Source organism: Catharus ustulatus, chromosome 1 (genome assembly GCF_009819885.2).
Source record: "Catharus ustulatus isolate bCatUst1 chromosome 1, bCatUst1.pri.v2, whole genome shotgun sequence".
Lineage (NCBI taxonomy): Eukaryota > Metazoa > Chordata > Aves > Passeriformes > Turdidae > Catharus > Catharus ustulatus.
The window spans coordinates 109158254-109175717 of record NC_046221.1 but is presented as its reverse complement, the minus strand read 5'-3'; the positions used below and the strand labels follow the sequence as shown (position 1 = coordinate 109175717).

Below are 17464 nucleotides of genomic sequence, written 5' to 3'. Positions count from 1 at the left end.
CAGAGGTATCAGGACATAAACACATGTACTGAAAATGCTTATTGCTGTCTATCCACGATCATTTTCCCCCTTCCATTCTGCAGAAACCAATTCCCATTTTCAGCTTGTGCTTAGAGGAACATTTCAAACAAGTAACTAGCCTCTCCCAGTGCTACTTTTCTTAACTTAACCACATTACCACTCCTTCATGTAATTTTAACTTACTGCTCAGGACTGAAAAAACAGACCACAGCGTTCAGCTGTGGATGTCAGCTGTCCCAGCTGAAGTGGTTAGATCAACATGTCATGAAGGAGCATAAACCTCATGGATGAATGAAAGGATATGAGCTTTTTCTCAAAGTAAACCTCCAGAAAGCCCTGTTGTGGCAGACAGATTAAAGATGTTTCCTTTTCTGAACATAATCAACATGGGAATAATATATGAGTATTTTCATCTGAGCTAGGGAGAAACAACTTTTGAGCTCCTAAAAAATAAATGAGGGTCACTGTTAAGCAAGAAACTACACAAAGTTGCCTAAAGAATTTTTTTTTTCCTATGCACTAGTATCTTGTTTAGGACAAAAGAATCTATAGTAAATAAAAAAATTTAAAAAAAAAAAAAAAACAGAGTTAAAATTGACCAAAATGTGATATATATTTAAATTTAGTCTGGAACTGAAAAACGTGAGGCTATCTTTAACAAAGATGAATGTTTTGTTTCATACTTTAATTACAAACCTTTGCAAAACCACCAGTTGCCACAATACCAGATTTCTATTCTCTTTCCTTAAATTGCCCTGTTAATTAACCTGCTTTTAAAGGACAAGCAACAGTTTTCTCTGCACAGTTTTCCCTCTGTTTTTTTTTATTATTTATGACGTTTGAAGTGTTATAAAAGCAGTGGGTCCCACCCTGCCCCCACATTCCCAGCTGCCCACAACAAAGCACACAAACACCTCTCCTTTATAGTAGAAAAGAGGACTCTAATCCTTCCAGCATCACCAGAATATAAGGTTCAGAGGCTAAAGCAAGATTAAAAACTATCCTTCATGACACATAGAATTGTCTGAAAGGAAATAGACCTCGAGACACAGCGAAAATTCTCCTGTCACAAAGTCAGCCCCTTCTCAGACACTTTTTTCATGTGAATTGGTATGGAGCAGTAGAAGATGCACACACCTTGGCTTTTATGCAATGTTGTACCAGACTTGTTCTCAGACTGTCCAGGTGCTTTTTGCTGACACCAACTCTTTGGTGTGACGAGGCTTTCTGCTCCCCACCCCTCAAATGTCTTTCCATCCAAATGAAAAAGCAGAGATAAGAGATAGTCTTTGCTTGCTCTCCCCCCGGCCCCCACATCCCCATATCTTCCTCCCCCAAGAAAAAAAAAAGATGAAGAAATACAGAGGTTGTGGTTTTGGTTACTTTCACACAGACAACATTTATTGCAAGAGGGTTGCGGAAATTTAGACACAGTACTAGGATGACATTTTTCTATGTATTACTCCACTCATTTTCCCTTGATTTAATCACTGAAAAATGCTGTACTTTACACAGCTTCCTTTTAAAACTTAATGTAACCCAAGTTGAAATAAAACTGGTCCAAAATTAACTTCAGAGTTTTTCTAATTTTATATAACTTTGTCCTGAGTAATTTAAGCAATGAAAAGAGCAATGAAATTCAATACTCAGAGATTTCTGTGTGACTTGTAATTCAAAGGGGAATCTTCCACTTTCCAGGACTCTTTGGATCTACTCTTACAATATAATGGTGAACGCTCCGACCGTGTCAGGACAAGAACCCCTGACAAATCCCATTCCTTTGAGTAACAACACCCCATTGAACTTGACCAGAAAAAGCTGCTTAAAATCTGTTGGAAAACATTATAGTTCCTTTCCAAGCAATAGATATTAAATGTGCTATGCACAGGTTGCCCATCATCTTGTTGCCAAATGGTTATTAATTCATTCAATGTAAATACCAAATTGATATTAATAACAATGACAGTTTCTTTTTCATTTCAGTAAACTTGAACTAGTGACTTTCTGTGTGTTTATATTTCATGTATATGGCTCTCAGAGATATTCTTCAACAGCTGAAGCTGAAGGCTTGATCATACAAATATACAGACACTAACTTATATTTCTGAAGTAACAGGTCAGTAAAGATTTCTCACTCCCAGTTCTTCAATAATCTTCCTCTAATCCTTATACAATTATTTTTTTTTATCAATTATTTTGCCAAATGTGTGAAAGTGCAAAGCACTCCCCTTGACACAAGCGCAACATAAAATTTGAAAGCACAAGCCCCTTGTCTACGAAACACAGGAGAGCTGCTCATGGGATCATGGGCCATAGACTCCCCACTGACTCTTCTCTTGCTATACCTTCACTCTACTGCTTGTCACTAAAAGCATCCTCACAATAGTTTTTTTTTCTCACTAAAATGGCATTTCCATTGTAATTGAAAGGTCTAGGAAGCTATTAACTAAGTTCTGAAAAAACAATTAGAACTGTCAGAGTCCTGAGTACTTCACAATCTAGTATTCAAAAGAATCTTGCAGAAACACAAAAATTGCACAAACACAAACATGTTGGAATAAAATACTTTCCTACTTGCTTCTTTATAAACCAGGGAAATAAATTCTGTTCCTCCATTAGGAACAGAATTTCACAGATAGAACTCAAGTCCAGCACACGTTGTCTCGTACACTTTTCTTATGACTGTATCACTGGCCCACCCTGTTTTGAGATTGATGTGTGTGTCTAGTTGATTTTGCATATTTTTGGGGTTTCAGCAATATGCAGATGTCTAACCCCAAGAGCCACTAGGCATATAAACATTTTTAGCTCTTGGTTTGGTGTATGTCTTTTGGCTGATTAGTTTTCAAAATATCTATTTGTACTTGTGCCAAATAGTCTTCCATTTCCATACAAGCCTTCAGTTTGTGCACCAGCACTTTATAAATCTCCAAATAAAATCTTCCATGTTTATTTTTATTAGAGAGAAAATCCCCTTTAATAAGTGTGGGCCTCCTTTATTTATATGTACTTTTCTATTGAGATGGTATCTGTATACTTTCTAAATAATTTCAGTGTTTGAGGGTTTTTATTATAGAAAGACAAAATAAAAATAATACTAAAAATATACTGCATTTCTACTATGTGCTTTATCTACACATAGTTTAAAGCCCATAATCATAATTTTTTGGCTGATGGTGTTGCAAAAAGACTAGTGTTATGATAGAAAGAAGAGAAAAAAGGCTTTCCTGGAGTTAAGCCAATATTTTGTCAGCACCCTGATCTCCTAAAGGACACCCACTCCCTTTTTGCTAGTGTTTGGCTCCTTCCATTATGTATGTTTTTTCAGGTGTTTAATTTCTTGAAGTAAATTGTGAAGAACATCCTTAAAGGGTGTCACCAAATTTTTTATAACATATATTTATCAATTTTTTTGATCTCAGATCCTGTTTGATATGTACATTTTGTCTGATTAATATTCCAAATAGCTATTTGAATTTGTGCCAAATATAAATTTCTATTAACAATTCACTCCCCGTCAACAAAGAAGGAGATTTCTCACCTTCTGATCCAGGAAAAAAAATGTGAAAACTGGGATAGGAGTGAATACTCCAGTGAACACTGGCCATTGCACTCGACCCAGTATCACTGGTGGCATCATGGCCTATGGTCCCAGTGTTGTGGGCAGTAAGAGATAGCTTAAAGCCTTCTATTTCTTCCAGAGATGGCTTAGAGCCTTCTCCTTCGTTTCTATCATCTGTACATGGCTGCACAGAGCCTTCCAGAAGGCCTCCATGCTGCCATGCAAGCTGCTGTGATTTTATCCTGGGCAACCTGGTCTTGAAATCTTTAATCCAGGATATCTTAACAGCATAGCAAAAGTAGGCTTAGAGGCTCTGTACGTTCAAATATTTATGCTTCCTGGGTGAGTCTGGCAAGAAGGGCTGCCAAGTGTACCTTTATCAGTGTCCCATGCTGGCTAATTTAAAATTAACTTGGGCACTGCCTACATGAGTTGCAGCAGCGTGTTTGACCGAAACCACTGTGTCCCTCCAGACAGGATACCCAGGTCAGGGGGAATGTGGAGGTGAGAAGATCGTTTTATGATTCAAAACCAGCTACTTCACCATCAGTGTAATGTAGCATTGTACAGCAGTGCTGGAGAGAGCAACCTCACTCAAGGGAGATGCAAAAGAGGAGAGCAACAAGCATTTTGTAGAGAACCAGCACTCAGGATGCCTCTGGCATCTGTGACCAAGGTGCACAGAGGCTGGTCTTTCACACCTCTGCTCACAGGGTGCTCTGACACCTGCGGCCCAATGAGAAAAGTTAGGGACATCCTACGTGATTTCATTGGATTGACTGTAGTTTTCAGGAATTGGCATTTATCAGAAACTTTTCTTTTTAAAAAAGAATCCCAAACCCTGAAGAAGTGGGAGAGGAAAATACAGAGATGTGCAAATTTTCTCATTTTGTCCTACAGATTTTTCTCTGAATATTATTCCAGAATTGGTCCCTGATTTTTTTTCTTGATTGTGTCCTTTTGAGTGAAAAGCACTTAACTAAGGTGCAGAGATCAAGTTGAATCACAAAAAAATATCAAGCGTCTTGGTGTGCATTTATTTACGGGATTGCTCCAGATGAACACACACTGTTGTAAAAATAATTCACTCAATTTTCCAGCGCCTTTCTAATTATGTACACAGCCATATCGGGCAAAATGAAATCTTCATCTGTTTTCAGGAGGCAGCCAGTGCAGTAGGAAATCACAGCTCCCGCTGCTTGGCGAGTTAAACCGAGCAGAGCCCGCTGTGTTTCTGCGTCCCTTGTGAGACTCCCTGCTCACCAAAATGTGTGTGGAGTTTGAGGAGCGCTCTCCACCAGGCATGACCAGCAGATCGTTTCACTTAAAGACAGGAGGAGCAGTAGGAATTTGCTGTTAAAAGCAAAAAATAAAAAAATTAAAAAAAAAAGAAAAAGAAAAAGAAAAAAAAAAAAGAAAAAGAAAGGAAGTAGAGAACTATTCGGGGAAGAAGTGTTCGGGGAGGAAGTGTTCCGGGCAGGATTGCAGGATTATCTCAGGTTTCTCGTTTCCTAGGAACGTAGTAACTTGTCCGCGGGTTGTTTTGTGGGCGGTGTTTTTGAATATATGCTAATTCAGCTGGGCTGACAGGGAGAGGAGCCGTGTGCCGGTGCCACAGCTCTCCTGACAGCCGGCCGTGGCGAGCGGCCGCCGCCGAGCCGGGCCATGGGCTGGCCCTTGTGACAGGGCCACTCGCCCTCCCCGGGTCGCCCCTGTCACCCGCAGCGACATGTGCCTATGACCATGGAGATGAAGGACCAGGGCAGCGTGGTGCTGACAGCCTACCATCCCCACAGCCCGGCCAGGATCCCGGGCGTGGAGCAGAGCTTTGTGCAGGATATCCCCCCCAGCCATTCCCCCGCCAGCAGGTAAAGCCGGAGCGATGCGAGCCCTGCCTGCCCCGGTGCTTTGCCGGTGCTGGGCTGTGCTCTCCTGGCCTGTGCCAGCCGGAGCGATGGGGAGCAGTGCCGTGCCCATGTTGGGCTGTGTTCTGCTGGCCTGTGCCAGCCGGAGGGATGTGAGCAGTGCCGTGCCCGTGCTGCACTCTGTTCTGCTGGCCTGTGCCAGCCGCAGAGCGCTCGGACGCTCCGGAGCTCTTCGCTCGCACACCGCTTCCCTCCGCCGGGAAAGTGATTCAGCGCAGGGTGCGGGCTGGGCTGGGGAGGGGGAAACACGAGTGAGTGTTTGGAATCTTGTAAGCCGACAGATCAGGCCGGCTTCCTGCCCAGGACACTCAACAAGACAATCCCTAGGAAAAAAAGGCACGTGAATCAGGCTCCTGCTCAGGTCCTTCAGGACTGTGTTGCCAAAAATGTGAGGTGGCGGGACTGGCTGAGCTTGGCGCTGAGAAAGTTGATTCTGGCTTTGGTCTAGAGGATTATTTAATTCCTTCTCCGTTCACTCATCAGGTCAAACCGATCCTTGTGCTTTTATCTGTGCTTTGCTTTGCACACCCACATACACACAATGGGAGACTGCATCGTTAAAGACTTAGACTAAATACGAAAATTCCTTTGTGTTGCAGGAAACTGAGTATTGTCTTAATTAATGCAGTCGTATGTATGTTTACCTTCCTGCCTTGTAAGAATGCATGTATTTGCACAGTTCAAAAACAAGTGGTTTGAGCAGTTTTACTATTTTAGAAAAGCTGATCTTTCTCCTAAAGATACATATCTGAGTTTTGCAGTTTTCTCCAAAAGTGTTATTAAAAGTTCATACTGTAAAAAGTTGAAGAAAGTAGGAAATCTTGCATTATGGCTTGACTGAAAAAACAACAACTAAAGTCTAACAAAACAGCAGTTGACATTATCCCCACGAATGAAGTCTGTGACTTCTCTTAATAAAAATAATGATATTTACTTCATATTGTTTATTTATAGCCCAATAGCTATTTTGTTTTCAATGTCATTATTTAGATTAGCTGCATCTTCCTGTTCTTTGTGTGCTTCCCTGACTGTCTCATAAAGATAACTCCTTTGTTCTAGTAAACTGCTGTTTGAGAGCAGTACCAAAATACACAATTACATGTTGAGAAAAGAAACGGAGTCTGGGCTTTTAGACGCAGTAAGAATGGCATTTGCTACTCAAAACAGAGAGCAGTGGTTTGGCATTGGGTTACAGGGAAGAATGTAGTTTCTTCCTTGTGCTCTTCCCTTATGAAGAGCACTAAACTCAATCTCCCTTTAAGTTTGTGAGCAACAGAAATGTGGTGGTTTGCTGTTTTTCTTGTATGTGAGCTAATTGTTTTAAAATGCACTTGAAACTTAAGCTCAGAATGTATGAGGGTTTAAATCACACATATAAATCACATGCATATCACCTACAAAAAGCAGAAGCGCAAATTACAGTTCCTAAAAGAAAAAATACTAAAGCAGATCCTGACATTTTGATGAGGAACATATTTTGGAAGCTTCTGTCATGAGGCAAAGACATGTGTTTCTCTCTATGTCTACGTATCCATAAGATTTTGGTGTTGTCTCCCCTTTCTTGTCCTCAACTTCCCACAGCTGTCTAATAGCAATAGCCAAATTCTGCCATATGGGCAGTCAGTGGCTGTCTGAGTTTCCAAAGCCTGTTCAAGAGAGGGATTTTATTAACCCAGCATGAAGTCCTGTGGAATGCAAAACCCATGAAGGCAAATGCACTGAGTGTTTTAGCAAATGGTGAAATAGGCTCTGGCTTAATCCCTACTTCATCTTCTAAGAACTCTTTCTTGGACTGCATTTTCTGTATAGTTTCCTCTGCCGCCATCCTAATGCAAGAGGTTTTATTATAGATTCTGTCTGGTGTTCCTTGATCCCAGGGCAGCTACCCACTCTATGGCACGTTAATTCTTTAACTCTTCAAGAAAATGATCCAAAAAGCATGAAAAGAACTGACATGTCACCCGTTTCTTGTTTGATAACAAAAACAGTTGGGACATAGAACCTGATTTTCCTCTGAAGTCAGCTGCTTAAGTTACATGGAGCTCTAATGCAATCTGTACTTGAGATGTTTATCAATGAGAATAGAATCTGTCTTGGATATCAGCCTTTGATTTTGTAAACTTCTGACCAGTTCTCTGTCAGCTTAGGAATTCAGATACTTAATTTTCCTTCCTGTCCTTATAACATTTCATTTGCTTTAGGGTGATGTCCTCTTCACATTAGAATAGCTCCACTCACTGGAGTCAGGCTTGGAGGTGTCTTCCAGCTGTTTTCTCTTGCAAAAACTTCCACTTTGGAAACATTCTAATCTGAGCTTTCTCACAAAAAGTGGAACCTAATGCAACCTCAGCCAGCATTTAACCACACCATTCCCTACCATTTAAAAAGACACTGGTAGAAGAAGGAAAGGTTTAAGTAACCATCAGGAGCCGCTAAACAAATGAGTAATTTTAAATACTCTTGACAACCCAGACACACGGCTGAGAAGCCCATGTGCACAAAAGGTAACACAACAGATGCAGCAGAACACTTGGATCCATAGGATCCATATTCACGCACAACTCTTGCTGGCATCCTGTGTGCATCTCTAAAACACACTGCCAGCATCAGGGTCAGCATGAAGTATGGCAGCTGCAAGTATTTCCTTTCCTAAGCCTAGTGGGTATTCACCCCATCATAAGCTAGGGGATAGTAGCTGGTGGGCTGTAAGGAGAGCAGGGGAAAATCTGCTTTAATTGTTTTGACTGGAGGATGCATTAGTGTGCAGTGAAGGAAGATGGAGAATTCATAGAAGTAATGAAGAGGAGAGTGAGATGAAAGTTTGACTGCATAGTGATGCCATCACCAGTTTGCAAAGGAGAATGCTAGCTTCCAAATGTAATGCTGGATGACATCAATAATGTGGTTAAGAGAAAGAACCAGAGATTCCACCCATCCTCCAGAGCAAGAGCTCATCAGGGGGACCAAAGACAGTGATGCTTAATTATCTTTGCTTCAGTTACCCGTATAGTTCAATTGTATCTTTCTTAATTTGTTGCATCTTGCAGACTTGTTTAACCAGTACTACGCATGAGCTGGGGTGAGCCCTGAAAACTGTGCTGTTGAGTTTCCTGGAGCTCCAGGAGAAAGCTCCAGACAAACCCCTTCCTTTAAATCTGCTAATGTAACTAGCAAGTTTATTTTCCGTTTTTCTCATGGGGTATTAAGGTCTCTTTGCTTAGCTTGCCATCTGCTTTTATGTGCATTTTATAAGCATTTATAGCACTCATATCTTTTCATTATTATTTATTGCTTGTGAGAATGAGGTGTTGGGGAGATCTCTGTTTTGTTTGCCTGGCAGTCGGGCTAGCTCTACAGCATACGAGTATAATGGGAAAGATTCCTGTTTTTGTTGCAACCCCCTCCCTCTTTTTTAATCCTGTTTATTAGTACCAGTACCAAAGAACCCAGAATATCCATCCCACTATCCCTGTCAATACAGATCCTGCCTCAGTGCAAAGGTGAAAGTGCTGATTTATGTTACATAATGGTCAACTTTGGCTTCCTCATTTCAGAGAATGAAGGACTTTGTAGCTGTGCGCAAATACCGCTCCTGGATTATATAGAGGAAAAGTGGGGCCAAGGCCATATGTCTTTCTCACATCCCCTTTTTATCCTGTTAAGAGTAGCTAGGAGGAGTTATTCCTGTGCTCAAAGGAAACAGGCATGACCTCTATGCCAAATGGCCAGTGAGCTCTCTAAGGTAATTATGCAATTAGGGGAAGACAAAGCATTCCTAAGTGAGTCATGCTGCAGCTTTCCTTGACTCCAGTATGATAACCAATGTGTTCCTCGGTTTGCTACCAGCACGTCTACCAGCAAACAACTCATCCTAAACTGCAAATCACAACGTTTTCACTGCAATGAGTGGCTGTGTGCATGAAACAAGAATTAGGGGAAAGAAAAAGCATGTTCATAGGGTTTGTTCCTGCAGAGGGGGGTGAGAGCAGCTTTTAAAGGTCTCATCAAGCTTTTCATATGTGGAGTAACCTTTTCAATCAATAATCATGCAAAGAGCAAGATATGTACGGCCAAACCTAGGATCTTGCTACATAAGTAAAGAACAAAGTAGATGTCAGCACTATTGATCAAGAGCCCTTGTTACCTTCTTCCCTTGCCAACTGCAAGTCTGGTACTTCCAGTTGTTTCAGAGAAATGCCTTCCCAATCTCTTTGCATTCAGTGTGTCTCCCTCCTCCTACTGTCAGGGGGATGACTTTCAGACAGACATCACTAAACCAAAAAGTCAAAAAAGAACAGGTATATTTTCTATACCGGTTGAAAATTACTGTGTGGATTGAGTTACCTGCTGGCAACTTCCAGGATCCCTGCTCCCCAAGTCTGAGACTTGCAGATTTGGAGCTGATAGTCAAGTCATTACACTGGACAAGCATGTCACCAGATTGTTTTGTAGGAGTCATTCCTCCTTGCAAGCCCCAAGATACTACAGATATCTGTCAAGGTGAGGTAAAGTGTCCTGAAATAATTCCCTGGAAGGAATACAACGGCAGGAGGAGTCTTTATGCACCAAAATCTGTCTTGTGACAGGAGGAGCTATGTGAACAGTTCAGGTTTTATCCCAACAGAAGCAGATTTTATCACACTGCAGTAAGGTCTGTATGCCCTGAGGCCAGGTGATCTGGGTTAGATTTCTGTCAGTGCTGATTGAGCAGCACCCCTGCTCAGTTGTATACAAGTGATGTCAAGAATGTCTTCTTGGTGATGCAGGATAAACAACCTTAACTATTTTGGATGTTTATCTCACTCTATCATAAACTTCCCCAGAGACAAAAATAAAAATCTGGCTCCTTTTCCACAGTAAATCTTGACATGACTTGGGCCTTTTGCAGTAACTTGGACTCCAAAGCTATGAATTTAAAATTTTAAAGTGCACTAAATGTAGTAAAGAAAATCCCACAAATCAGTAGCCTAGGAAAGAACAGCATTGGCACCAGCTGCACAAAAAATAAATTTTGTGTAAAAAGTAACCCTTGTTACAACTTACAGAAGCTTTCTAAAATATTATTTTAAAAATATATTTTATAAATGCTAATTCATAATAAAATATTTACCAGGAGGATGCATATAAATAAGTCAGACAATAGTAGACACGCTTTTCCTGTAGGTTTTAGAAATACTTAAAGCAAGTCCTCTGGGAGTCACACTGAGGAATGTAGTATTTATAGCCAGTTCCTCATGTTATGGTTGAAACTAGAGTTGGCTTCTCTGGTTTCTTTTTAGTTTGGTGCTCCTGCTGCTCTCCCTGGTACCTCCATATGTAGAGCTAATGTAAAACATCTGGGATTGTCCCTTTGATCGTTTTGTTTGGTTGAGCATTTAGCCAGCTTCCCCATTCATTTTCAACTAAGTCACTTATCTCTGGTTACAGGAGGGTTGGAGCTGCCTGCAAAAAGTGTAGGACCTGAGAGCCCTGTGCCCTACACAGACACGTTCAGATTGCATCTGGCAGCCTGACATCACTAGCATAACAAACTGCCAGGAATCCACTACCTTAGTGTTGCTTTTGCACAGGAGATCATAATAATTCAGTGCAAATGTGTGGAAAATGTGCAGAGGTAGCAACTGCAAGACACAACTATGGAGTACTAGTAAAAGTACTTAGCTAGAAGAAGATCTGAAAAGCATCTGGTTAGTGCTCTGCAAATATAGAATCACATCCTGAAATGGTATGGGGTATCCACAGCAAACATTCAAGCTAACATCCTGGATTTCAGCTAACCACAGCAGAGCAGCCATTTGGCCCACTGTGATGCTTAGCTCCAGCTGGCCAGGCAGCACGGCAGAGTCAGCCAACTGACAGCACATCTGCCAGAGGGGCAGGACCATGCTCTGTGCAGACTTCAGGTACCACCATGCTGGGTGCATTCAAAGGGCACAGGAAAGGAACCCAGAGAATAGTGCCCAGAGTCCCATCCCAAGGTGGTGACTGAAGCAAAGCATCCTACCTAGCATTTTGGCCCCCCTTTTCCTGGCTCCTACTTGCTCTCTCAGTGGAAATCAACTCATACCACCCTGGTCTTCCAAGTTCTGTCTGAGTACTAGGGACTCAGGGAGACAAAAAAAAAAGAATACAAGGGGGTGGAAAGAAGAGGGAAGCAAAGGAGGACAGGAGAAGGACCACACTCTTAAGTGTATTACCTGATTCACATCCTTGTGTGCAAGTAAAAGGATATGGAGCCAGAAAAGAAATAACTCATAAATGTTGTTTTGTGGTAGGGAAATTTACGGCTGGGCCTCAAGTCTCACCAAACACATGGGGTTTGGAATGGCATTTAAATAGTGATTTTGAAGTCAGAACATGAAATGGTTTGAAAGACAGGTTGTTTGAAAAAGTGTGCTATTACCCTGAAGGACTATTTCATCAGAGATCAGCAGAAGTGCTTGAGTTGGCATCCCTTGTAATTAATGCAAGGAAAAGATTGATGATCTGTGAGGGATCCCTCATTTCTGTAATTCATTTTTTCCCCTGCCATATCTTAACTTTCCAGACACTGTCAGAGTCTCTGAGGAGAGTGGAATAAACATTGGAGCAGGGAGCCTTTTATCAGCTTGTTCATTTAAAGGCAGTTATGTTGTCTTATTCAGGATGCTGTGTATAATACTCAGCTACTGTAAGTCTGGGGAATTTCCAGTTTAGGATGGACATATGTTGGATGCTTAGGCAGAATGCAGGTGAACAAAGGAAAGATAGAAATGTCTCCTACTAAAATTGCTGTTAGTGAATTTCCACCTGAGAACTACACAAGCCTTTTTTAAAATCTCTTGGTGCAGAAGGTCCTCTGAGCAGATAATGAGCAAGGTAATGACCATAAGGTTTTTTTGTAGAGTCTAGAAGAGCCCTACCAGAGAGAGACAGAGGAGAACAAGTATATATGGAGAACTATAGATATGGAGCCAGGGAACGGTGTTTTAAACACCTGTGAATGAAACCTCAGGACATCAGCCATCAGGTTACTCTCACAATTTGCTGCCAGAGATGGATGAAGCTCTAGAGCTGTAGGTCTTCAAAATCTATTAGAGCTAATAGAAAAACCCCTAGCTTTCAAATGGTCAGACTTGGGAAGGGCATAATAAATGTCTAAAGGCCTGAATTTGACTCATCAAATTAACAACTAATTAATTGGTTAGTAATTTGCCAACTACACCCCTGCAGTCTGCAGATAGCCAGACTCTGAGCTAATCAATGCAAAATCTAGGCATGGAAGTGGAGAGCCTCTTCATCATCAGTTTGTCTTTCTCTGGCTAATGAAAACTCAGAACAAAAAGTCATCCTTGTTTTCTGGCCCAGTGATTATCATACCTAGTGGTCGAGAGGGAATTTAGAAGTCATAATGACACATCCTTTTTAAGGTTAACCTTAGCATAAGAGCAAGAACTGGATGGTTGTAGCATTCAAGCTAGCATGAACTAGTCCTTTTTTCATTCTAATTTAATAAAACATCAACAATAAATCCTGCAATGAAACATCAAGTGGCGTCTGGATCTTGTTTGTACATACAGACCGAGTTAATGGACACTTAGGTGTAGTAATAGAGGTTTTACCTCTGAATTTAGTGGGAATGGAATCAAGTCATCAGAACTCACATCTTGTCAATAATTTTGCTTACAGGGTGTGATCTGATTATGCTATCTCCTGTCTCAAGTCAGGCTGACTTCTTTAATAGTATTCTTGCACAATAGGGCATCAGTATGAAGTCTTAGTTAATTAAAACACAGCAGTGGCTAGGTCTGTCTTCTTTTTGCAATACCTCCCTCCATTACTCAAATATTTTGAAAACTTGAGTTCTAAATATTTGTCTGGATGTATCAGAGATGATTATAAAATCTTTGCTGTAAACACAGGTGAAACATGGAGCAGGGGGCCCTAGGGCATTCTCCAAAGATGTTTTTTAGGCTCTGCCTTCCTTGTCCACTTTCTGTGCCTGATGATGCCAATGTCATGCATGTGCAAGGAAGTGAACAGAAACAGGAGTTTATCCTGGCGAACAGAGACAAGGGAAGCCTTTGTACTCAAGTTGCAGCAGGATTTTAAACTGCAAATGCTCACTTTTGGAGAGATAGTGGGAAGAAGGATGCCAGGACAGCCTTCCAAGCAAAGGAAAGAGGTCTTTCAAGTACATGGGAGTCTTGTTGCCTGAAACAATAGTGTCTGCCTCATATAAGGTCCTTCTTACATCTTCCACTCAGAGGATGCATTTCATCCTGTGATCTCCTGCAATCCTTTGATGCTGCCTTGTTTGCTTGCTTTCTCCCCTCTTCCTTTCTTTCAATTAGCAAACGCAATTGACCCATGAGAATTTAACATTACTAGTGATGTGAAATTTCTGGAAGTACTCATTTATTCTAGTTCACCTGTGTGTGTAGAGTATGTGCAAGCCCATTGATGGAGCATGAAGTTTATGGTTACCCACATGCCACTGACAATTCACAGAGTATATGGCAAACATTAGAATTACTTGTCCCACAAGTCAAATATTAACTGGAATTTTCTTCAAGCATATTTGTTCAAACCATCTGTGCCTCTGACAAAGAGCAGCAATTAAAAATAAACAAACGAAAACCTATGTCAATTTTTGAAAAGCCTTCTTCACCATACAGGACCACCATGTTCTGTATTTAGGAAGCACACCACATATTTTTGGGAGAGACATTGATTCTGCAGCTGTTTTGTATGGTCGAAATGCATTTCATCCTTAATGGACTCCATCTCTTATGCCTTCTTTTAACTACTAAATTTGTTTTACAAGATTTAGCTAACCCTGGGCTGAAGTTAACTGTTCCACATTCAGCAATGCAGTAAGATCATGCAAGCCAAAACAGCTTGCTTCAGTCTACACTGACCACAAGTAAATCTGCAGTTAATTGCCTCTCATGTCATGCAGCAATGAATCACTAGTTTTAAGTAATCACGCATTTGTACATGGAGTTTAACACTTAGTGCTACCAAGAATTCAGTTAAGTTGCAATTGTCAGAGGTAACTTTCTCCTCCTTACATGAAACTTCCTGAAGTAAGAAAGACTGTGTTGCTTTTTTGTTTCATAGTATTTTTTTTGCTCTCAGACACAGGACACTGGAATTTGTGTGCTATCAGTGTTTAGGCTCAGCTGATGTCTGTATTCTGCTGAAAATCTGCATTACAGGCAAAAAAGAACCAAATAAAGCAATGAAAAAAACTTAAAACCAAAGAGATTCAGTCTGACATCATATGGTCTAACAGCAAGGCAATAAATCTGTGGCTTTAGTGGATATCAAGATTACCACGTAATGACTGCACACAGGAATTCAGAACATACTTTCATGGGATGGCTGCAAGCAAATCTGACCTCCCTCTGCCTGTGTCCAGGACCTGTAGGGCCACGTTAGCACAGAGATTTGCCCAAGCCAAAAAACAGCCACGCGCTACCTCAGCTGCTGGCTTCTGGTCCTGGGGAGCCTGTGGCCAGCCCACTGACATGGCTGTAGCAAACTTGGAGGCTGGAATTCAAAGTGTTTGAACTAAGGCTTCAGGACTGATAAGGAAAATAAAAAAAAAAGTGTATGTGTTTTTCTGAACAGGCCACTCTGCTGATTAATAGGTTAGGCTGGGTATTTTCAGGTTGAGGTACATAAACAGGTATAAAGTTACACTGCATTTTTCTCTGATACGTTGCAGCCTGGAAGGGAAGCTTTACCCAACTTACTGGAACCATAGCAGAATGTCTTGTTCTTTTGTGCAAATCAGATTCCTGCAAGGGAAAAGCTCCTGAAAAAGGAGTGCTGCTTGTGAAACTCACTTAGAAAAGCTTATTGGCAACAATATGAAAGTATTCATCGTCTGAATCCCTGTAGACTCCAGCAGAACAATCAAGGGTACAGCAGGGAATCCAGCACTAGTTCTGATGAATAAATTTAAAGAAGATTTTACATTTTTATTAGGTTAGATTTTTTTTCCCTTTAACTTAGGTAATTCTTCTGAAGAGCAGAGTTCTGATTTTCTGGGAGAGTAGAGCTTAAAAAAATCTTCTATTTCTTAAACAAGACTGAGGACACTCAGCATCTGAATACCCATTAGAATCTCCTTTCTAATTAAATTTCATCAGCTGGATCATAAATATGATGATGTTCAGAAACTGCATTGAGCCACATTCAAACACTGTAAAAATAAGGTTTATAACCTTTATTCTTGAGCTGCCAATTCAGCCTTTGGTTTCTGAATCATTTCATGGCATTGATTCAGTGCTTCAGTTATGCTGAAAAAGACATTGACCACTGCAAAAGTGGGTGGAAAAACATCATTCAGCAGTCAGCTGGGTATATCTGCTGAAAGTATGTCTGTAATTTTGTGAAGGAGATGATGTTACTAAGAACAGATTGGTTTCTGAGACTGCCCTGAACCCAGCCAGCTGTAGTTAAACCCTCAAAGGCTGACAAAGTGCATTCCTAATTATATCAGTGGAGTGGATGGCTAGATTAAGTTACTTCCTTTGAGACTACTGGTGATGAGTTTCCATCACTGGGATAGATTTTATATTTCATACAAGCCAAGTGGACCTCAGGCTGTGCAACAATAGGAATGACCCAAATTCTGACATGGTACACACCTGCAGGGCTACCCTAAAGCCCACAAATAACCACATCCCATTAATTCACTGGACATAATGATAACATTTGATAGGCAATCTTTGAAGACTTTGAATACATTTAAACTTAGCAAGGGATTAATCTTTGAAATCAAATACATCAATTTGCACTAGGTACCAGAAAATAACAGGAAAATCATAGACAGTGGGAAGAGTTTTCCTGGTATCTTTAAAGAAAACACATATTTATGGCTTTGGCCATCCTCACAGAGTCTTAAAACATTCACTGACATCAGTATACTTAAACAACTGGTATAGCTGAAGATAATAAGCTCAGTATTTATTTTTCTGTACTTTTCTGTGGTCTATATTTAGTTTAAAACCTAACTTAATACCACTTCTCCATAATTTTTAACTACGTGTAAAATTAGAAATTCCCGTAATGTGAACCAAATTTACCATCTAGTGAAGATCACTTGAAAATTATGAGTAGATCTCAGGGATAAACAATGAACAGCATATCCTTACGTACAGTGAGAAGAGTGATATATTCTTACAGAAGGGGAGGAAACCTCTTCATCTTTGACATCAATTTCATATTTGATGAAAAGAGTTTGATCACTTTGCAGGACTGCTGTTGTGCATTTTATACTTGGGTGACATAAGGAAAATTCCTGTTTGTTTGAGCTGACATTTCTGCCCTTTCTCACACTTAAACCATGATATCTAAAGCCAGAGAGACAACAAAGTGCTCTGTTCATGACACCTGGAAAATCCTGTTTACAGTTAGGTGCTGTGCTGGGCTGATCAGATAAGTCACTCTGGAGAAGAGTACATGTTTGTTTTAACTGTTGAACTGTGGAGGCTATACAGAGTTGAATCTTTGGATTACAAATGTAATTGACATCTCATCACACTGAAAGTCAGACCTAGAACTCCTCCTGGTGACAGTAGGCTTTGGGTTTGCCTCTGAAGATCTAGATGTCCTGTGTCAGCATTCTGCAACTGACTCTGTGTCTTTTAATATCTGTTGCAGTTCTTCCTTTTTGTCATTTATCCTATTCCATTCTCTTATTTAGAAACTCCTAAATTCCACACAGGGATGAATCAGTTATTGAATTTCTCTGTAATTGCATTTCTATTCCATCCACTTTGTGCATTTATTGGACTTTGATGAAAAACAATAAACTTAGCCAGAAACTACTGAGCTACACAGGAAAGATAATTGAGCCGGGCAATTCTGTAATGGTCACTCATGATGGAAAAACTTAGCAAGTTCAATGGAATATTTTTCCTTTTAGATTCATCACAGTCACTTTTTTGGATTGCTCTCAGAG

The 17464-nt window shown here is 40.6% G+C and overlaps 1 protein-coding gene across 2 annotated transcripts in view; it reads left to right on the top strand.

The window, feature by feature from the left end:
- The first annotated feature begins 5122 nt into the window (after positions 1-5122).
- ARHGAP28 (Rho GTPase activating protein 28) overlaps positions 5123-17464 on the top strand; it is a 75930-nt gene continuing 63588 nt past the window's right edge. For both annotated transcript variants that reach the window (XM_033081351.1, XM_033081343.1), the window contains exon 1: positions 5123-5451. In XM_033081351.1, coding sequence (XP_032937242.1) covers positions 5321-5451 — 131 coding nt within the window. In that variant the 5' untranslated portion in view covers positions 5123-5320. The remainder of the gene's footprint in view (positions 5452-17464) is intronic.